At 36.5% G+C, this 24246-nt stretch overlaps 1 protein-coding gene across 1 annotated transcript in view; it reads right to left on the bottom strand.

Moving 5' to 3' along the window:
- The window catches only part of WASF1 (WASP family member 1), a 96726-nt gene that overhangs the window by 20529 nt on the left and 51951 nt on the right, over positions 1–24246 (bottom strand). The window contains exons 2-3 of the mRNA XM_049898704.1: positions 9637–9797; positions 366–500 (exon numbers count right to left, since the gene is read on the bottom strand). Of these exons, the coding sequence (XP_049754661.1) occupies positions 366–500; positions 9637–9769 (268 nt within the window). The 5' untranslated portion in view covers positions 9770–9797. The remainder of the gene's footprint in view (positions 1–365; positions 501–9636; positions 9798–24246) is intronic.

Below are 24246 nucleotides of genomic sequence, written 5' to 3' on the forward strand. Positions count from 1 at the left end.
TTTCAGATCAGTTTTATTTCTAAGACAAAAGTATAAAGAAATTATAAAGGAGAAAAGAAAAAGAGAATGGAGGAAAAAGGTCTGGTTAAAACGTTTTGTTTATGTAAAAAATTAAGAGCTATTTAGTGTACAAAAAGAAAAGGTAAGAAAGAAAAAGGGTAGAAAAGAAATAGCCAAGAGAGTCACACTGATGCTATTTATAGATGACTCACTGATTTATTACAATATGTATTCTAAAGGTCCTGGGTAAAAAAATTTGCAATAAAAATCATGTTTAATACTGTTCTTAAAGATATCCTGCATCTCACCTAATAAAACATATACATGGAATACACATTTTGAAAATATCGAGTAGATAAACTTACATTCTTCTTCTTTAGGATCAAGCTGTGTAACACTGACGGATAAACGATCCACACGTTCTTGTAGTGAGTTAACTCTGAAGGAAAAACTGTGTGCTTCATTGAATAATTCTCCAAATATATCTTCAGCATATTTACCTGAACAAACAGGAAACATGCACCACAGCATTAAATGGGATCGGGGATAAATACCCCAAAAATTAACACTTAAAAATACCACCCTGTTGAATTTGGTATTTATTTGGAACTACAAATAATTTTAAACTTTGTGACACACCTTGGTGTCTCAGTGGTTAAAGCACTCTGGAGCTAACAAAGAGGTCGGCTGTTCGAACCCACCAGCTGCTCCGTGGGAAGAAGATGTGGTAGTCTGCCTCCTTAAAGATTTACAGCCTTGGAAACTCTATACGGTTACTATGAGTTGGAACTGACTTGACAGAAGTTTTTTTTCAGTTGTGACAGTGTGAAGAAAAGCGCAAACCCTGGGAAACAGGGTTTAAAATCTAAGCTCTGGCGTTTCCTGCTGGGTGACTCTTATCTAAAATAGAAATATTCTACCTGCTTTATACATAGCTACCCATTTATTGAGGGTTAGGGAAGATGAGCATGTAAAAGTACATACAAATAACAAGTCTTTTAATCACAAATTAGCATTCATACATAGACTCTACACTAGAACTGAATTTCAGGACAGGTGGCAGAGTGCAAGATTCTTCATAGACCTAATAAATGATCCATCTCAGGTATGCCTGAAACAAGAGATTCTGAAAACTTATGAGAGATATTTCATATTCTCTCTTGGTCCTATTTCTTTAAAAAGTCACCATAAATCTAAAATCACTGTATTTCTCTAGTCATGTAAATTCGCATTACTGAAAAGGAAAAGCCAAAATAATCCTATTTTAAAAGGAGGAAAAGAACAGACATGTCTATGTAATAAATAAGCTAGGGAGAAGTTTTAGAAAATCTATAATGAAAAATATTCAAGTGTATTTAGAACATATAAAGTAATGTTATATTAATGATTATACACCATAAATATGAGTCAATTAGTATCTGTACCTTTTTTTTTTTTTTTTTTTAATGTATCAATGGTCTCCCTAAATTGAGACATTTTAGATCCAAGAATACTTTCTAGGTTAAATATAGTTCCAATGTTAAGTACTATCAAGACAGTTCCTGTGACAGAGAAGTATTTAAACACATTTCATTTAGCAAGCCTCCTCTCGTGACTTCAGTTTATGCTTATCTCTCTTCTCTCAGCTCCTGTAATCTAAAACACAAAATTTTAATATATACATGCTTTTATTATTCATAATTCTGTATTAATCATAGTGGAGACTTCAACTAAGTGAAGTATGTTGGGGCAAGAACCATGTAGCTTTATCACACAGAAAAGTATTCAATGATCCAATATATCTAACCTCCTATTCATGCTATCTGTCTGTCTGACAAATTATACGTTTATGCTTAAGAGCAAGAAGTAGGCCCTATCAGTTCATCCTGGCAACAAACTGACTATATTCAACAGGAGAAAGACTTTGGAAGAGAATAGTAAAACGTCCCTCAGGTAATCAGAGTTCCAATGGTTGTTAAGAAAGACAATGATAAAATGGGAAAGAATTTTGTATAGTAGAGTAGGATATAAAGTGAATTCTAAGTTTTCAGTGACTATCTGTTACAAAACGGAATTGTGTTCAACCAGGAGAAATCTCATAAAAAGCTAGATGTACATTTTTGTGAAGAGGTCAGGAAGATGTTCAGCCCCAAGCCATGCTGAGCTCTGTAGTGTACCTTCATTGCTGTGTTCTCTAGCAGTTTTAGTGTTAATAATAGTACCAAACTGAAAACCTCGATTATCTAGGACCATTTGAACAGCCAAGTTTTCTAAGTAATTCAGAGATTATTTAATGTATCTATTATTTTAATCATTCTGAATGGAAACTGTTGTAAAATGCATTCTAAACTTCCCTCTCTTTTTAAGTGGAATACCAAGTTAAACTTAATTTAATATTTTCTTAAGGACTCATGGTTATTATGAAAACCAGTTATTATCCCAAGATAGAAAACAGGCCTGAAATGTTTAAGAACATTCGCTTTTACATTAAAAGGCCATTTTCCAGTTTGAATGTTTTTCTTCCCTTATATCATTTCTACCTTTGCTATGAACTATCTCTTCTGGCTGCCTTCAGTGTACGCCTGCATCTATTATCTCCCCCTCTCCCTCCTCTTTTAGTCCTCTGAAACATAAATGTTTGGAAAGCACATAATCAAACGTATTTGAACTATCAAAGTAGAAGTAAACAACCTCTGAAAGAGGTATCGATTGGTTATTTTATACACATGACCTTCAGTCTATGGACTTATATACTCTGGCTATCTGAACGCCTTTTATATTTGATTCCAGGTTCTAATGACATCAAGTGGGAAAGATGCCAGACAGCTTAATTCCAGGGAGGTAAACTATTGTTCCACATCGACAGGGAACTGCCAGAAATTCAAGCTGGATTCAGGAGAAGGCGTAGAAAGAGGAACATCATTGCTGATGTTAGATGAATGTTGGCTGAAAGCAAAGAATACCAGAAAGATGTTTGCCTGTGTTTTATTGACTATGCAAAGACATTCAACTGTGTGGATCATAATAAACTATAAATAACATTGCGAAGAATGGAAATTCCAGAACACTTAATTGTGCTTATGGGGAAGCTGTACGTAGACCAAGAGGCAGTTGTTCAAACAGAACAAGGGGATACTGTGTGGTTTAAAATCAGCAAAGGTGTGCACCAGGGCTGTATCCTTTCACCACACTTATTCAACCCATATGCTGAGCAAATAATCCGAGAAGCTGGGCTATATGAAGAAGAATGTGGAATCGGGATTGATGGAAAATAATTAACAACTTGCAATATGCAGATGACATAACCTTGCTTGCTGAAAGCAAAGAGGATTTGAAGCACTTACTGATGAGGATAAAAGGCCACAGCTTTCAGTATGGATTATATCTCAGCATAAGAACAAAAATCTTCACAACTGGACCAATAAGTAACATCATGATAAACCGAGAAAATACTGAAGTCAAGGATTTCATTTTACTTGGATCCAGAACACCCATGGAAGCAGAAGTCAAGAAATCACACAATGTATTGCATTGGGCAAATCTGTTGCAAAACATCTCTTTTAAGTGTTGAAAAGAAAAGATGTCACTTTGAGGACTAATGTGCGCCTGACCTAAGCCACATTTTCAATCCCCTCATATGCATGCAAAAGCTGGACAATGAATAAGGACAATGAAAGAAGAACTGACGCCTTTGAATCATGGTGTTGAGGAAGAATACTGAATATACAACGGACTGCCAGAAGAATGAACAAGTCTGTCTTCAAAGAAGTTTGTCTCCTGTACTTTGGACATGTTATCAGGAGGAACCACTCCCTGGAGAAGGACATCATGCTTGGTAGAGGGTCAGAGAAAAAGAGGAAGGCCTTCAACGAGATGGATTGACACAGTGGCCACAACAATGGGCTCAAGCATGACAACGATTGTGAGAATGGCGCAGGGCTGGGCGCTGTTTTGTTCTCTTGTACGTGGGGTCCCCACGAATCAGAACTCACTTGATAGCACCTAACAACAACAAAACAAACCATTGTTAAGAATCCTTGGTGGCGCAATGGTTAAGCGCTTGGCTGCTAACTGAAAGGTCGGCAGTTTGAACGCACCAGCCACTGAGCTGGTGAAAAGAACTGGCGTTCTGCTCCCATAAATATTTACAGCCTAGGAAACAAACCAGTTCTACCCTGTCATATAGGGTTGCTATGAGTCAGAACTGATGCCAGGGCACATAACAACAACAAACTATCGTTAAAGAGCCCTGAGGCATAACAGTGAAGCACTTGCTAACTGAAAGGTTGATGACGAATCCACACAGCGGCTCTGCAGGAGGAAGACCTGGTGATCTGCTTCTGCAAAGATACAGCCAAGAAAACCCCATGGGGCAGTTCAACTCTGTCACAATAGGTCATTATGAGTTAGAATTGACTCTATGGCACCCAACGACAACAATAAACTATTGTTGCACCTTGCTACAATATTTTTGTGGGTCTTCTCTTTGCTTCTGAATCTCTTCAAATTATTTAGAAAAAGCCTATATGGGCTCAGATTTCAACTCTCAATAACCTAATGTATTTATATTTTCAGTTTGACTACAACAGACTTAAAAATTCCTTAAATTTTCATCTTTAGTTTATGGAAAAAAAAAAGGATTAATACTGCAAACTAACCCTTTAATCAATTATATTAATTCTAAATCCTCTATCGGGAATATATCTAAAACCAGATGCCTGTATTAAATCCAAAATTCATTTTAAGAAGTGTTTCCAAAGTTATTAACGTTATTTCTGTTTTAATATGTTTTGTTGATATACTCTAGTGTTATATGAAGTTGTTATATATACAGTCAGCTCTAGACCACAAAATAAGAAAATCGGCAAAATGTCTTTAAACAATATGGTTAATACAATACGTAGGGAATCTAAGACTCTTTGCAAAAGTACAATTCTGTACTGGCTTTTCCAAGGAGGAAACAAGTACACAAGTAAACAATGTAATATTTTGTTACTGATTTACTACCAATGCCTAACCTGAAAAAAGTAACCATTCTTAAAATGAATATAGATGTCTTATTAAAAAGCTAACTCCTCAATTCAAAAGATAAACTGAAATTAAAAAAAAAATTGATGATTAAATTTTGAATAATGGGAAATAATTTATTAACTAAGTAGCTCTGCTAAAATTTTATAACAGGAACATACTGCCTGTCAGCTTCTCCTCTAACTACCCCTTCCACTGGCTTTTATTCTCTGTCCAACCTGCTTGCTTTCTGTCTGTCAAAGGCCAGGTCTCTCTGCACTTGCTACTTTCAATCATGATGCATATTAGACTCTTGACTGATACCGTTATGTCCTTCAGACAGCTTGCTTGACAACTTGATCCTCTTGACTAGTGACCACTCCACACCTCACTTTAGACCTTTGAGAATATAAAAAATTTTCTCTGGACTAATATGTATAGGAAAACCCTGGTGGCGTAGTGGTTAAGAGCAACAGCTGCTAACCAAAAGGTCAGCAGTTTGAATCCTATAGGGTTGCTACGAGTTGCAATCGACTCGATGGCAATGGATTTTTTAATATACATTAAGAGTGAACCAAAACATAAAATAACTAAAGACAGTAAGTAGTTACAAAAAGTAAGCAAAAGAACAACTCTTGTTTGGCCCACCTTTCATATATTAAACCATATTTTAAAGATAATTTCAACAATTATCTATCACATGGTTCTGTTCATAACGATTATGTCCTTATTTTCCTTTTTGAGAAGAAACACACCGGGAAAGAAGCATCTGCATAACTCTACTTTTATTTATTTATTTACTTTTTGACTACTTTACTAAGCTTTACCCCAAATAGCCACCTTAAATGTTTTTATTAAGGCATATCCCTCAGCAAAAGATAAACTCCTTAACTATTCTATAAAATAACATTCTCCAAGTCTTTAGTGCAAGTTTCACTGAATTGTGGAATATACTTCTATTTTCTAAATCATACTTATTATTAGTATTTTGTTTTAAAAAAGGAAAATAAATTTGATTAGGCATCTCAGGTTCACTATTTCTTCCTTAATTAGTAAATAAATATTTACAAGTACCTACAGTGGTGCAAAGGAAACCCTGGTGGCGTAGTGGTTAAGTGCTACGGCTGCTAATCAAGAGGTCAGCAGTTCGAATCTGCCAGGCGCTCCTTGGAAACTCTATAGGGCAGTTCTACTCTGTTCTGTAGGGTCGCTATGAGTCGGAATCGACTCGACGGCAGTGGGTTTGACAGTGTGCAAAAGGTTGTGCTAGGTATTCTAAAAAATACAAGACTGATCCATGTCTCTGCCATGAAGTTACATACAATTTAATTAGGAGATATTATTTATACAAATAAATAAAATATAAGATATAAAGAGGTTTCATAATATAGGTATGAATAAAAGCGCTATGTAAAAAATTTAGAGAAGAAATATGCCTGGAGATAGAGAATAATTGGTAAGTGACATTGAAACTTGAAAGACACTAAAATTTTAACATATAAAGATGACAAGAGAATCTATTCCAGGCAGAGAAAGCTGACTATATAAAGGTATGGATGCACAGAAGTCCATAAGCAGTTTGGCTGCAACATACTTTGTAAAATCAAATAGTGGGAGACCTACAGTAGTTGGCATGGCAGATGGTGACTCAATCCCAGACACTTTATTTTACTTGGTAGATAATGGAGAGCCTTCAGAAGCATCCAAACATGGAAGTGATGTGATCCTATCTGGGCCTGAGAGCAATAAATCTATTCACAGTGTAGGACAGATTGAAAGAAAGAAGAGAATCTACTTTTACTGTATTTTACCAGTTAAATATTATCCTGCTTCAGATTTTCAAAAACTGTATATATATATACGAGGCCTGGTGGAGCAGTGGTTAAGAGTTCAAGTGCTAACTAAAAGGTCAGTAGTTTGAATCCATCAGCCAGCCAGCCATTCCTTGGAAACCCTATGGAGTGGATTAACTCTTTTTTTATAGGGTCACTATGAGTTGGAATCTACTTGATGGCAAAAGGCTTGGTTTTTGGTTTGGTATAAGGAAAAGAAAACCTAAAACAACTTCACCATTCTTGAATCGCCTCAAGCCCTTCTTTCCCTTTGAAATTCTCTGCAAGTAAGTTCTTTAAAAACTGCTTTCCTCTCTACTTAGGGTATTAGGTTGGCCTGAGACTGCTGCCCAGATTGCACTCAACCTTTCCATCTGCTGCCACCACACACCTATTGACTCACTGGTAGTTGTGCTGCTGCCACCCACCTGATCACACACATTCCTCTGACATTTCTGGGAGGTTGCTAAAATTCCAGTCGATTCTCATTTTATTCTGTTAGACTTTGATAGGACATTCTGTTCTAAACCCTCAAGAAGAAATAAGATTAGAAATGGTCACTTTCTTTAACAAAATCTCTCTGAAATTAACCTTCAGAATAGTAATTATCTGCTGGAGCAAGCCAAACCTTAAATAAATCAGTCTTCAGCATACAAATAAATGTTTGCCTATTTTTTAAAAAAAACCACCAGCTGCTTGTCAAATTGATTCTGAATCATGGTGACCCCATGTGTGTCAGAGTAGAACTGTGCCCCTTTAGGTTTTTCATGGATTTTTTTTTTAGAAATAGATTGCCAGGACTTTCTTCCAAGGCATCTCTGGGTAGACTTGAATCACGAACCTTTTGATTAGCAGCCAAGCATGTTAACTGCTTGCATCACCCAGGCACTTTTTAAAAAATGTTTCACTGATGGATATGACTAATGATATAAGTTCTGTTTCTCCTCAAACCTTGGTAAACAGGCCTACTAATTTTTAGGGATTTAATCTACTTCTCAGGATATCTGGAACACTAAATGGATTAAGGGTTATTACACAAATAGTCAGCCCTCACAAAGAAAACATCCTGCAAGACTTAATTTACTTGCCTCAATCAGTTTTCCTGGGCACTTAATAGAATGGGGGTAGGTTGCCAAGGTAAAGGAAAGAAAGGAAGTTTGGAGAGTAAATTCAAGAAGAGTAAAGTCTACTAAGAAGTTACGGAACTTTTCTAGTTATTACGCCTCAAGGATTACCAATATCAGAATTTTATGTTCTCATCTCCTAATTACTCATAAGGTATAAAAACAGAACAATAAGCATTTTAAAGGGGCCCTTTATCTTTTTCCTCAGGGAACTGAAGGGGAATCCTGTTCTTAAAATAGGCTCTACAACTTTTTTTTACAAAGTGCTATCAATACAATGTTTCAGGGATTGTATGTCTGTTTGTCTATTTACCTCATTTTTTTTAATTGGGATAGAAGGTAAAAAAAAAAAAAAAAAACAGATGTGATGATAAGAATTGTTTAAGCATCCCTTGAAGAAGCTGAATAAGGTCCTGCTTTAGTAGCAAAAAGGTCCATATGAGCCAGAAATTCATAATAGGAAATAAGTAAAGACATGTAGTTATACTGAATTTGAGATCCATATCATAAAAAGAGGAGCCCTGGTGGCACAGTGGTTAAGAGTTATGGCTACTGACCAAAATCTCAGCAGTCTGAATCCACCAGCCGCTCCTTGGAAACCCTATGGGGCAGCTCCACTCTGTCCTATAGGGTCGCTGTGAGTCAGAATCAACTTCATGCCAACAGGTTTTTTATATCATAACAAGAGGTAAAAAAGAGGTGATAAAATTCATAAACAGAAACAGTCCTATGCTAAGATGCAGATCTTCTTCTTGACATTTTCAATTTCTTTTGATTGTTTCACAGTGCTTTGTACAACACACACACAAAAACCAAACCTGTTGCCATGAGTCGATTCTGACTCACAGCGACCCTACAGTACAAAGTAGAACTGCCCCATCGGGGTTCCAAGGAGCAGCTGGTGGATTCAAACTGCTGAACTTTTGGCTAGCGGCCTAACACTTAACCACTGAGCCACCAAGGCTCCTGAACAACACAATGGGTGTTCAAATACTACTGAAAACACATGAATGGCATGTACACCAAATGTGTACCAAATATGCACATTAATATAACTATGTGTATTCTTTAATATATATATAACGAACAAAACATTTATACTTAAATTGGTCTAATGCCAGTATTTATTACTTTTGACAAATCCCTAGATAAACACTACGTAATACACAAATAAAATATTTTCAAATATGAGAAGTCTTACTACCTAAGAGTTAAAAGAAAGGTTTGAGGAAATATTTTAAATTAAGAGATTATTGGAATTTCACTTAAGTATCTCGCCTCTGGGGGCGGGGGGGGGGGGGAATGGAAAAATACTTAAGCGCCTAACTACTAGCTTAAAGGCTGGCAGTTCCAACCCACCCAGAGGCGCTTCAGAAGACAGGCCTCGTGATCTGCTTCCAAAAGGTCGCAGTCTTGAAAACCCCGTGGAGCAGTTCTACTCTGCACACATCTGGATCCCAAGAGTAAGAATCAACCCAACGGCAACTAGCAAGTACTTCATGCTTTCTGCTAATCTCAAAAATGACTCTAAAACTCACATCTTTACTTAAAAATGACTACATTTTCAGAATAATTTTGTGTTTGCCACACCAAATACTCCCCAAAAAATTAATTCCAAGAAGATCGTCTTAATACTCTTAAGGTATAACATCCCAGTTTGAGAATAATATTTTTATTAGTACAAAAATACTTACTTAGGCTACTTAGTTGTCTAATTATATTTGCCAAGGAAATATTGGTTACACATTCCAGTTCATTCTTAATGCCTCTAGGCAGTGCTGTGTGGCACAAGTGCCTTGGATCGATGTTTCTTTTTACTAATGGCATGTTGAGATCAACTTCTGTGCCAGGTCACCTGTAGGAAATTAAAAAAAAGAACATTATTCAATTTTATCTCCTAAGCTCTGAGAAAACCGCCTGCTTCTTGACTGTTTTAGAAATGTCCCAACGTAATTTTTTAATGTAGGTATATCAGATTAGGAAAGGGAGGAAAAAAACTACGATGATTCATTTTGTTTAAAAGCAACAAAAAACAGTGCACAGAACAAACCAGTTACATATAATTTAACATCTTTTAATCCACCAATACTTAACCTCATTAGTTAAGGGGAAAACTTTTTATTTAACAAGAAAGATAAATTACATTGCGCTAAAACATAAACTAAATTTTAGAACTGTTAATCTGTTTCCTTAGGCCACAGTTAAAGATACATACCAACCAAAAATTTCCCATCTATTGTATAACCCATTTGGTTCTAAAGGTAACTGAGTTTGCCAGCAATATAAAAACACTAAAACAATCCCTAGGTTTCTTCGCATACTCACCTGGGTTCTTAGCAATTAAGCTGTCATGTATTCAAACAAAAATTCAAGAGATTGTTAGAGAATGCAAACTAAAGAATATATTCCCTAAAGTGACAGGCAGATTTTTAAATAATGTAGCTAAAATCTCAATGATCTGTTTTTTAATTAAAATATTTTTCATGGGTTTAATTTTAAATCTGATATAGATTTTAAAATTAAAAATAAAATTAGCTACAATACTGCTTAAAATATCACATTTAATAAATGAGTATACTGAAAGTCCTCCTTTCTAAGAAAAAAAACTAGGCAAATTAAACTACTGAAATCTAACCACAGCAAAATGTTTATTTGATAGAATTCTAAATTAAAATATATTTTGGTGACAACTGATGCTAATATCGGAGCAGTTTTACTCTCTCCTATAAGGTTGCTATCAGTCGGAATCTACTCGATGATAACAAGATTTTCTGGTGGATGTTAATATCAATAATATGTTCTTCTGGTGGTTCAGTGGTAGAATTCTCACCCTTCATGTGGGGGAAATTCTCACCTCCATTCGTCTATGGAGGCTTTCATGTTGTTATGCTGCTGAACAGTTTTTGGCACAGCTTCCAAGCTTAGATAGACTATGTAAAAGGTCCGGTGATCTACTTTCAAAACATCAGCTAATGAAACCCTATTGACTGCCACAGGCCAATTCGATTGAACATGGGGTACATGAGTTGAGGACCAACTCAATGGCAGCTAACAACAACAAAGTTATTTTAAGAATGTCTTCTGTTGATCCAAATTAAGACAAATAAGTTAATATATATGTAAATATGTAAGGCAATATGTGAAGTATTAAAAATAGCCTAAGACCAGACATCACAGTGATTTTATGACCTTAGAAATCAAGAAAAAAAAGATGATATAAATTCTTATTTTTAGAACTCAAAGAAATGTCCCGTAAAATTTATTTACAATGTTTAAAGGACATCCTAGAGTTAACAATCCAGAAAAAAAAAAAAAACCCAGTTTTTTTGAGGAAGATAAAATAGCCTTTTTTTAAAAAAAAAAAGAAAAAGGTCATATTGGAATCCTTATTCATTGCTGGTGGGAATGCAAAATGGTACAGCTGTTGTGGAAAACACTGTGGCAGTTCTTCAAAAAATTAAAAATAGAACTACCATTATAACCCAGCCATTCTACTCCTAGGTGTATATCCAAAAGAATTAAAAGCAGAGACTCAAACACATGCTTGTACACCAGTGTTTACTGCAGCACCATGCACAATAGCCAAAAGATGAAAACAACCTAAATGTCCATCAACAGATAATTAAATAAAATGTCGTACTTACATACAATGAAATCCTGCTTAGCCAGTCAGAGAAATGAAGTCTCAATACATGCTACAATATGGATGGAGCTTTAAGACATTATGGGGAGTGAAACAAGTCAATCAAAATAGAACAAATGTTGTATGATCCCACACTTTTAAAAAGACAGGCAAACGTACAGAGACCAAAGTTTCTTAGTGATTACCAGGGGCAGGAGGGAGAGGGAAAAGGGGAGGTTTCTGCTTATGGAGTACTGAGTTTCTGTTTACAGTGAGAAAAAAATCACATTGATTAAGGACAGGTTTGCACAGCCAATCAATGTACCTGCTGTCAAGAAGTTGTACACCTGTAAAAAGATGAATTGGCAAAAGTTGTTTGATATATATATTTACAGTGACAAAAAAAAAAAAAAAGTATCTGTTGATACCACTTCTATACCACCAAACACCTCATGGGGTCTGGCTCCTTGGAAGTTTAGGGTCATGGTTTCATGGCACATCCCAGTTAATTGGTCTAGTAATGTGTTTAGTGCTTCTGCTTCTGTTCTATCTCCTAGTTCGCTGCATAGTGCCTGTGATCTTAAAAGCTTGCAAGCGGCCATCCAAGGTACAACAATTGGGCTCTATTTGCTTGGAGTAACAGAGGAGGAATGGGAGTTAGGAAGAGGAGGAAGAAAAAGAATGTGTGGCTAATTACCTCCATGAACAGCTGTCCCCTTTGCTAGGAGACCAAAAAGAGCTGGGCGGTGCCCAGCTACCATTACTGAACAGTCTGACCAAAGATATTGTAGAAGAACCCTGATCAAAAGGGGGAAATGATCAAGAAAATTCAAATTCTCATTTGTGGAGCCATGGGGGCTAGATAAACCCCCGAACTTACTGCCCTGAAACAATCTTTAAATCTTAAACCAAAAATATTCCCTGAAGTCTTTTTCTTTTTTTATTGTACTTTATATGGACTTTTCAGAACTAGCTTTTTATTAAACAACTCACATACTGTTTTGTGACACTGGCCGCCAACTCCACGGCACATCAACACTCTCCCCTTCTCAACCTTGGGTTCCCTATTTCCAGCTTTCCTGACCCCTCCTGCCTTCTCATTCCTGTCCCTGGTCTGGTGTGCCCATTTAGTCCTGTTTTGTTTTATGGGCCTGTCCAATCTTTGGCTAAAGGGTGACCCTCAGGAGTGACTTCATTATTGAGCTAAAAGGGTATCTGCGGGCCATACTCTCAGGGTTTCTCCATTCTCTGTCAGGTCAGTAAGTCTGGTCTTTTTAGTTTTGTTCTACATTTTTCTCCAGCTCTATCCTGGACCCTTTATTGTGATTCCTGTCAGTGTAGTTGGTGGTGGTAGCTGGGCACCATCCAGTTGTGCTGGACTCAGTCAGATGGAAGCTGTGGTAGTTGTGGCCCATTAGTCCTTTGGACTAATCTTTCCCTTGTGTCTTTGGTTTTCTTCATTCTCCCTTGCTCCAGATGGAGTGAGGCCAGTGTGCTAGCTTAGATGGCCACTTACAAGCATTTAAGACCCCAGATGCTACGCATCAAAGTAGAATGTACATTTTCCTTACACACTATGTTATACCAATTGAGCTAGATGTTCCCTGAGACCATAGTCCCCACAGCCTTCAGCCCAGCAATTTGGTCCCTCAGAGAGTCTGGATGTGTCTATGAAGCTTCCAGGACTTTGCCTTGGACAAGTTGTACTGACATCCCCAGTATTGTGTACCGTCTTGCCTTCCACCAAAGTTACCACTTACCTATTGCCTATTTAGTGTTTTTCCATCACTATCCCTCCTCTCCCTCATAACCATCAAAGATTGTTTCTTTTTGTGTATAAACCTTTTCATGAGTTTTTATAACAGCGGTCTCACATAATATTTGTCCCTTGTGATTGACTTATTTCACTCAGCATAATGCCCTCCAGATTCATCCATGCTGTGAGATGTTTCAAAGACTCATCACTGTTCTTTATGATTGTATAGTACTCCATTGTGTGTATGTACCATAGTTTGTTTATCCACTCATCTGTTGAGGGACATCTAGGTTGTTTCAATCTATTTGCTATTTGCGAACAGTGCTCCAATGAATATGGGTATGGATATGCCTCTTATTTTCTAGGACATATTCCTAGGAATGGGATTGCTGGATCATATGGTATTTCTATTTCTAGCTTTTTAAGGAAGCGCCATATCGTTTTCCAAAATGGTTGTATCATTTTGCATTCCCACCAGCAGTGCATAAGAGTTCCAATCTCCCCTGTAGCCTCTCCAGCATTTGTTACTTTTTTTTTTTTTCCCCTGGCAGTAATGTCAGAGTGAGATGGTATCTCATTGTGGTTTTGATTTGCATTCTCTAGTGATCATGAGCATTTCCTCATGTGTCTGTTAGCCACTTCAACGTCGTCTTTGGTGAAGTGTCTGTTCATTTCCATTGCCCATTTTTTTAACTGGATTATTTGTATTTTTCTTGTAGAGGTGTTAGATTTTCCTATTGATTTTAGAGACCAGGCCTTTGTCGGATTTGTCACAGCCAAAATTTTTTCCTCAGTCTGTAGGTTCTCTTTTTACTCTTCTGGTGATGTCTTTTGATGAGCATAAGTGTTTAATTTTTAGAAGATCCCAGTTATCTGGCTTATCTTCTGGAGTTTGTATGTTGTTAGATATGGTTTATATCCTGTTAACGCCATGTATTAGAGTCTCTAGTGTTGATCCTATTTTTTTCTTCTACGATATTTATTGTTTTGGTTTTATATCTAGGTCTTTGATTCATTTTGAATTAGGTTTTGTGTATGGTGTAATTAGGGATCCTGTTTCATTTTATTGCAGATGGACATTGTTTTGCCAGCACCATTTGTTAAAAAGACTGTCTTTTCCCCATCTGATGGATTTTGGGCCCTTGTGGAAAATCAAGTGACCACAGGTGGATAGATTTACATCTGGGTTCTCAATTTTGTTCCATCGGTCAAAGTATCTGTCACTGTACCAGTACCAGGCTGTTCTGACTACCGTAGCTGTATGGTAGGTTCTTAGGTCAGAGTGCTAGTCCTCCTACTTTAGTCTTCTTCCACAGTGCTTTACTTATCTGGGGCCTCTTCCCTTTCCACATAAAGGTAATGATTAGTTTTTCCATTTCTTTAAATAATGCTGTTGCTATGTGGATCAAGGTTGCACTGTATTTGTACACTGCTTTGGGAAGAATTGTCTTTTTAACGAGGTTGAGGCTTTCTACCCATGAGCTTGGTATGTTTTTCCATTTATGTAGGTCTCGTTTGGTTTCTTGCAGTAGTGTCTTGTAGTTTTCTTTGTATGTCTTCTACATCCCTGGTTAGGTTTATTCCTATTTTTTTTTTTTTTTAGGGGCTATTATAAATGGTATTGTTTTCCTGATTTCCTTTTCATCCTTCTCTTTATTGGTGTATAGGAATTCAACTGATTTTTTAATGTTTATCGCATATCCTGCTATGCCGCTGAATCTACTAGTTCCAGTAGTTTTTTCATGGAGTCTTTGGGGTCTTCTATGTATAGTATCATATTATCCACAAACAGGGACAGCTACACACTTTGCATTTCGTTACACTGACATTATTGTTAGATTCAAGAAGAAAACTGGATATTAATGAAATAAATAGTAGATACATATAAAGTGGAAATGAGATTCAGAATAGCCAAGTTAGTAATAAGATTCCTCTAGACAGTAGTTAATTACGTGATTCCATGTTACTCTCAAAGAAAATATTTATTTCAAATTAACGCAACCATAACTAAAGCTTACATGACAAAGAACTATACTAGCATAATACTGCTCCAAGGTTTTTTTTAGTGGCTTAAGAGACGTTAATTTGAAATTTGAGGTATATAAACCACAAATGCAGATTAAGCACTTTGAAAAACAAGATGAAATATTCTTTGTATTAAAATATCTCTAAAAATATTTCCCTATCAAATATGTTATACTGTATGTCAAAAATGACACTGGTAATACACTGCCATTCATCCATTCATCTAACCATCCATTTATTGAACACCAATGATTCAGGCACTGTGCTAAGTGTTAAAGATAAAGGGGTGAGCAAAATCAAACAGTCGCCATAGATAAGCTACAATCTAGTATCTACTTAATAGTTGTGATAAGTGCAATGAAGTAAAAGTATTGGGTAGTATATAAAAAGACCAATTTCCTTAAGGAAATGATGTTTAAAGAGAGGCCAAAAGGATTAACAGAAGTTAGCCAGCTAGGTTGGGGAAGCTGGAGCATGTGTATGAGTGTGTGTTTTCATTCTAACTTAGAAGGTGCATCATATGCAAAGGCCTTGAACTGGGAAGGAGTTTGATGTACTACTGGCAGATATAAGAGCAGGCCAGAGTAGCTAAAGGGTAGTAAACAGAGGCTGGAGGTCAGATCAAGTAGAACCTTGAAGGGCATGTTGAAGATTTTCAGTGTTATCCTCATGAGAAGCCACTGAAAGGTTTTAAGCAAAGGAATGCCATGATTAGGACCGAATTTCATTCTAAATGCTCTATGGAGACCTGAGAGTGGAAGATGGCACAGTAAATCCAAATGGACCAGTTAGAAGATGACTGAAGTAATCCAGATGACAGGAATGGTGGTCACTCGGTGATGCGGAAGCAAGCATGTCAATTCAAGATATATCCGGGAGACAGAATCAACAGGACTCATGACTGATTAGATTCAAGGGTGAGATCCAAGTTCTTGGCATAAGAAAATTTCTAAAGTCAGCCAAAACCTGAGAAATTATTTCTTATTACTCCATCTCCACAGAAGTCTGTGGGATTAAGAAGAGATTTATGACCAACTTTATTAATAAGTACAATCAAGTAACTGGGATGATGGAGAAAGTAATTTAATGGCATTTATGGCAGGGGACTGTGTGGGAATGACAACTACTAAAGCCATATCTAATTGAAAAGAGAGCACTTAGTGCCTTTATTTTTTCCATTTACTGGCCCTTATATTTCATTATTCTCCTGTATGACATATGTGCATTTTACCTATTTCAGCCACAAAAGAGAAATCTTAGATCCACTTAACTACTTCGTTCCCCCCACATTGTTTCCATTCTCTGTATCCTGTACCTTGAGTCCACTTGACTTCTAGACTAGACAGCCAGGGTGAGCACAGTATTCTTAACATTACCCCTTCCAGTAACACTTCAACCAGTATGAAATGTTCAGTCATCTTTTTGTATGAGGCAGTATGGCAGAAAATGGATATCTGCACTACTAACAATCCAATACTTCCTCCAATTTTTAGCTGTACTTTTTTCTTCATGTGTACAAGGAAACAGAATGTATGATGACCATGACAGTGGCAAAAGTCATACTACTCTATGCAAATTACATACCTGTAACGGGACAAATGTCATCTCTCTCCCTTTTATTGAAATTTACCATTCAAACTAAAGAGCTTAAAGAACCCCTTTGAATATCCAAGGCTAACAGAGCGGTGATATGCAGTATAAGGAAAATTTTAATGTTTACACATCTGTAAAAAAATAATTAGCACTTTTTAAAAGAAAAAAAAAACCTTTCAAACCTCTAATATTGACTTAAATTATTTTTATTATGTTATTTAACAGTATGCAAATATAAAACCAGATGTAAAATCCTTATGCTTATAACCCTCATACAACTATAAAACCAAAATCAATTTAAAAATTAAATACTATGAAACCAGCAAAACTGAAAATAACAGCATTAAACCAATATGACGAAGGCATTCTGCTTTAACTCAATCATTGCTTGCTGTGTTTATCTTATGCTGACTGCTCCAAAATTGTTTTGCTTTTTTCATGCCTACCCTACTAACATGTGATCAAAGCCCCTGCACTTTTCTCTATTTGAACTACTGTGAAATTTTATTTGTACATTACCTAGCTGACACTATTTAAGGTTTACTGTGTTCAAACACAATGTTTATGTAGCAAGCGTGCCCAGTACCATCATTACTTAAAAAAAAAAAAGTTGCCGTAGAATTGATTCCAACTCATAGCGACCCCATAGGACAGAGCAGAAACGCCCCATATGGTTTCCAAGGAGCACCTGGTGGATCTGAACTTCAGACCTTTTGGTTAGCTATGTTAAACATAATCATAAACAAAATACTAAAATTACTTGACAGGACTCAGAACATGATTTTATTACGTTATTTTAAAATCAACATTAAAACAAAATTTTCATAGAAAGCTTACAAACATCTAAAAATATGTCCAGGTTGAGAACCATTCTAGGCCAAACTAAAGACATGACTTGTAGAAAAGGTGGAATGACTTGAGTAAGAGGCATGGTTAGGACCAGAACCTACTTTTCTTGTGTTCTTTTGGTTACACTGCATTGTTTCTCTCATATTAAGCTGAATTTACACAATGTGGACTTTAACAGAACATTCTAACAGTTCAATATTCAGAGACTGAGCAAAAATTCATCAAAGAAACAAAATGATTTTTTCACAGTCCAAAACAGATGAACACATATTTTTATAAAAAGTAGCAAAGTACATCAGTATGTATCATAGATGAGAACAAGCCCACCCACAGACTCCTTCTGCACATGATTTATGCCAAGATATGGAAAAATTAACCCCCTCTCCTTCCCTCTATATCTCTCTCCCATCTTCAGGCCACACTATCTCCTATCTCCAGATGCCTTTTTCCAAATAATGGCTACTTTTCTTTCTCTGGAAGTCCCTATAAATAAATTTCAAAATCAGTAAGACCCAAAAGAAAGTCATTGTTTTTCCCCAACAAAAACCTGGTCCTTGCTTCTTATATTGACTAATAACTCCATCAAACAACAGCCAAGATAGAAATAGTGGAGTCTTCTTTGACATCTCCCAATCTTACTATGTCCAATCTGCACAAGAACACTCATTAGAAAAATTCCTAGCAAAAGAACTGTTGGCATTCAACTGTTGGTATATGCATTAAAATTTTGAAAACACTGACAAGTAACCTTCCAAAAATTTTCTACCAATTTATATTCCCACATCCTAGTAGACATCAGGAAAAACACTATTTTTATGCCCACATTATAGCCTGTCCTTGATGTCATCCCACATGTCATCTGGTCTTCGGTCATTAATGTTCAATGCTTCAAATCTTTTCTTGAGATGGTCTCTAAATTCAGGTGAGATATACTCAAGATCCTATTTTGGCTCCTGTGGACTTGTTTTAACTTTCTTCAATTTCAACTTGAATATGCATTATGAGCAATTGATGGCCTGTTCCACAATCTGCCCCTGCCCTTGTTCTGACTGATGATATTGAGCCTCTCCATCGTCTCTTTCCATAGACATAGTCTATTTGATTTCTGTGTATTCCATCTGGTGAGGTCCACGTGTACAAAAAAAAAGTCACCATTTATGTTGTTGAAAAAGGAACATGCAATGAATAAATTATTAGTCTTGTAAAATTCTATCATGTAGTCTCCAGCATCGTTTCTCTCACCAAGGCCATATTTTACAAATACTGATCCTTCTTCTTTGTTTCCATCTTTTGGATTCCAATCTCCAGTAATTATCAATGCATCTTGACTGCATTTTTGATCAAATGAACATTAATGAGCGAAGACCAGATGAGTTGTGGGATGATAATGAGAACATCATACATGAAAAAAGCAAAAGGTCATTAAAAAGAGAAGAAAGAAAGAAAAGATCAAAATTGATGTCAGAAGAGACTCTGAAACTTGCTCTTGAATGTAAAGTAGCTAAAGTGAATGGAAGAAATGATAAAGTAAAAGAGCCGAACAGAAGATTTCAAACGGCGGCTCAAGAAGACAAAGTAAAGTATTATAATGAAACGTACAAATACCTGGAGTTAGAAAACCAAAAGGAAAGAACACACTCAGTATTTCTCAAGGTGGAAGAACTGAAGAAAAAATTCAAGCCTTGAGTTGCAACATTGAAGGATTCTATGGTGAAAATACTGAACAACGCAGGAAGCATCAAAAGAAGATAGAAAGAATCAGTCACTGCATCAAAAAGAATTAGTTAACAATCAACCATTTGGTATATGATCAAGAACACATGTACTGAAGGAAGAAGTCCAAGCTGCATTGAATATATTGGCAGAAAAAAGACTCCAGGAATGGATGGAATACCAAGCGAGAAGTTTCAACAAATGGATGCAATGTTCGAAGTCCTTACTATCTATGCCAAGAAATTTGGAAGACAGCTACCTGACCAACCAACTGGAGGAGATCCATATTTGTACTCACTCCGAAGAAAGGTGATCCAACAGAATGAGGAAATTATCGAACAATATCATGAATATCACATGCAAATAAAATTTTGCTGAAGATAAATGAAACACTGTAGCAGCAGTACATCGACAGGGAACTGCCAGAAATTCAAGCCAGATTCAGAAAAGGACATGGAATGAGGGCTATCATTGCTGATGTCAGATGGATCCTGACTGAAAGCAGAGAATACCAGAAAGACATTTACCTGTTTTATTCACTATACAAAGGCATTCGGCTGTGTGGATCATAACAAAGTATGGATAACATTGCAAAGAATGGGAATTTCAGAACACTTAATTGTGCTCAAGCGGAACCTGTACGTAGACCAAGAAGCAGTTGTTTGATGAGAATAGGGGTATATAGTGCATGGTTTAAAATCAGGAAAGGTGTGAGTCAGGGTTGTATCCTTTCACCATACTTACTCAATTTGTATGCTGAGCAAATAATCCAAGCAATTGGACTATATGAAGAAGAATTTGGCATCAGCATTGGAGGAAGACTCATTAACAAACTGCAATATGCAGATGACACAAATTTGCTTGCAGAAAATGAAGTGGGCTTGAAGCACTTACTGATGAAGATCAAAGAGCATGGCCTTCAGTATAGATTACACATCAGTATAAAGAAAACAAAAATCCTAACAACTGGACTAATAGGCAACATCGTGATAAACAGAGAAAAGACTGAAGTTCTCAAGGATTACATTTTACTTGGATTCACAATCAATGCCAATGGAAGCAGCAGGCAAGAAATCAAACAATGTATTGCACTTGGCAAATCTGCAAAAGACCTCTTTAAAGTATTAAAAAACAAAGATGTCACTTTTAGAACTAAGATGCGCCTGATCCAAGCCATCACATTTTCTATTGCCTCACGTGCATGCAAAAGCTGGACAATGAATAAGGAAGACTGAAGAACTGATGCCTTTGAATTATGGTGCTGGCAAAGAACACTGAATATACCACGGACTGCCAGAAGAACAAACAGTCTGTCTAGGAAGAAGTACAGCCAGAATGCTCCTCAGAAGCAAGGAAGGTGAGGCTTCTTCCCATATATTTTGGACATATTATCAAGAGGAACCAGTTCCTGGAGAAGGGCATCATGCTCGGTAAAGTACAGGGTCAGTGAAAGAGAGGAAACCCTCAAGGAGATGGACTGACACAGTGGTTGCAATGATGAACTCAAGTATAGCAACAATTGTGAGGATAGCGCAGGACTGGGCAGTGTTTGGTTCTGTTGTACACAGGGTTGCTATGAATTGGAACAGATTTGACAGCACGTGACAACAGCAACAATGTAATTTGTACCTGACACTCCCCTAATGATGGACATTTTGGTGATCTCTAAATTTTTGCTATAATAAATAATACTGGTATCAACTTTTGTTATATAAACGTTGTCCAAATTTCTGGTTATCTTTTGGAATACGAAAAATGTCAAGGACTTTGAAATATTTATTTCTAAATTGCTATCATAGATTATACCATTTTCATTATCAATACACAAAAGAGGATTTTACTACTTCCTCAGGTTTTATTATCTACTACCTATGAAACCCTGAATAAGTAAGTCATCCTCTGTGCCTCAATTTCTTCACCTTTAAAATGAGGATAAATACAATACCTATCTCAAGGTTTCATTGTGAAGGTTTAAATGGTTAATAAGTGCAAGGCTTTTAGAATGCTCCTGGCACACTAGTAAGCATTCAGTAAATGCTACTATTATTATAATAATTTTCCACCAACACTGAATGTCAGGAGATAGAACTGGTAGTACACTCTGACTCGTTTTAAGTGGTAACAAAGGTCTGGAAGCAGCATTAAGGAGCAAAGAAGGCACTGACCCACGTCTTTTCCAAACTTAATATACGTAGACTATATGGACATAGATAGCACTCCCACACAAGAGGGTATAGATGAAACTAATTTTAGGGGCCAGCTAGTTTTTACTTACTGGTAGAACATGGGACATTTAAGCTTGGAGAAGAGGTTAAAATAACTATACAGGGAAGTTTGCTGGTCACAGAGGCAAAAACTCTCTGAAGCATAGTAGAAGGTTTTGAGAAGGCTGGTGAAATGGGTCAAATGAGGAGTTGTTCAAAGCAGTACGAAGATAAGAATTCAGAAGATAACAGAAAACAAAGAAGGCCTGTACTTCTTCCAGCTGACTCAGATCTAACAGTGATGTGAGACATAATAAAATTATTTCTAGGTTTTTTGAAAGAATATGGGCACTCTCTTGGTTTTATGCTGTAGTCCTGAAGGTGTGAAGAAATGATGCTTTGGCATATAGAAATAAATACCCTTTCAAACTGTAGTACATGTTGTCATACAGCTAATTATTCTGACTTCCAATCTAGTGCTTCTTCTATTATAACATGTTGACACATTCTCTTAAATCTTATTTTTGGATTTGTAACTATTACTTGGAGTACATAATCATTTTAAATACAATTTGATTTTTCCTTAATTTTATTCATCACTTGCTACAAAGAAGCTCATTTGCTATTTTTCCTGCCCACTCATAGACTCATGAGATCTCATAATCTGTCAACTTAGCATTTCACTACAGAGAGGAGTGTTTTGTCATTTCAAACCTGGGCATTTCAATGTGTACTTTTTCTTTCTGAACATTTTAAAAATGCAAAATAAAACCAGTACCAATATTAATCTCCACTGTTAACAGTTTTCAGAAAAGCATATCTAATTTTACGAATTTTAAACTTGAAGAGATTAAAATCCACCTAATTAAGTAATGGTAGCTGGGCACTCCAGTTCTTCTGGTCTCTTGGCAAAGGAGGCAGTTGTTCATGGAGGCAATTAACCACATTCCATTTCTTTCTCTTATTTCTGACTCTCCTTCGTCCTGTTTCTCCCGGCAGACAGGTATCAATTATTATAACTTGGATAGATGGTTACTTCAAAGCTTTTAAGACCCCAGGCACTATATTACAAACTAGGTGATAGAACAGAAGCACTAAATATATTATTAGGTCAATTAACTGGGATATCCCTAGAAACCATGACTCTAAACCTCCAAACCAAGAAGAATCCTGATCAAAAGGGAGAAAATGCAGAATAGAATTTCAAATTCTCATGGAATCCAGACTTTCTGGAGCCATGGAGCCTGGAAGAACCCCTGAAAGTACTGCCCCAAGATAACCTTTAAACTTTAACCAAAAATATTCCCTGAAACCTTCTTAAAACCAAACAATAGTTTACCTTAACTAGTAAAGAATCCCTGCCTTGAACATTGTACTCTCTTTAAAAAGAATTACGTATATGGGATCAAACTGACCACAGCAACTTGAAACATAAGATAGCAAAATTAGGGGCAGTGGCTTTATGTTAATGGAGGAGGAACAATTCGAAAAAGGAGGGTGAGAATGGCTACCCAACTTGAAGAATATAATCAATGTCAATGAACTGTTGTTGCTGTTAGGTGTCATCAAGTCCTTTCTGACTCATAGCAACCCTAAGTACAACAGAACCAAACAGTGCCCAGTCCTGAGCCATCCTTCCACACAATTATTGCTATGTTTGAGCCTCTTGTTGCAGCCACTGTGTCAATCCATCTTGTTGAGGGTTTTCTTCTTTTTTGCTAACCCTCTACTTTATCAAGCATGATGTCCTTCTCTAGGGACTGGTTCATCCTGATAACATGTCCAAAGTACATGCAACAAAGTCTCATCATCCTTGCTTTTAAGGGTCATTCTGGCTATGCTTTTTCCAAGGCAGATTTGTTCATTCTTCTGGCAGTCCATGGTATATTCAATATTCCTCACCAATACCATAATTCAAAGGCATCAATTCTTTGGTCTTCCTTATTCACTGCCCAGCTTTTGCATGCATATGAGGTGACTGAAAATACCATGGCTTACGTCAGGTGCGCTAAGTCCTCAAGGTGACATCTTTGCTTTTTAACACTTTAAAGACATCGTTTCCAGCAGATTTGCCCAATGCAATACATCATTTGATTTCTTGACTGCTGCTTCCATGGGCATTGACTGTGGATGAAATGTATAGGTAGAAATTGTTGAATTGGTGTATGTTCTGCTGTGTATATTCTCAACAACAACAAAAAATAAGTTACAAACACCAACTAATTCATCTCTCATTTTTGTAGATGAGCAAACTTACGTGAAAAAGTTAGGAAACTTGTCTAAGTTCAAAAAATTAATAGCAGAGCTGAGTCTAGATCTTAGGTTTCCTGATATTGAATCTACTGCTCTACTCTTAACCTGTACAGCTTTAAATACGCTTTGCATTCTTGACAAATCAGTCTCCCAAATTTCATGATACCCTAAAAAGTTTTCAATGGTATTTTAAAGTTCCAAATAATACTCCCCAATTCCTAGATGACTGCACCTCATTCAACAAATATTTACTGAATTCATATTACGATCAAAACACAAGTAGTAAAGG

This window comes from Elephas maximus, chromosome 1 (genome assembly GCF_024166365.1).
Source record: "Elephas maximus indicus isolate mEleMax1 chromosome 1, mEleMax1 primary haplotype, whole genome shotgun sequence".
NCBI lineage: Eukaryota > Metazoa > Chordata > Mammalia > Proboscidea > Elephantidae > Elephas > Elephas maximus.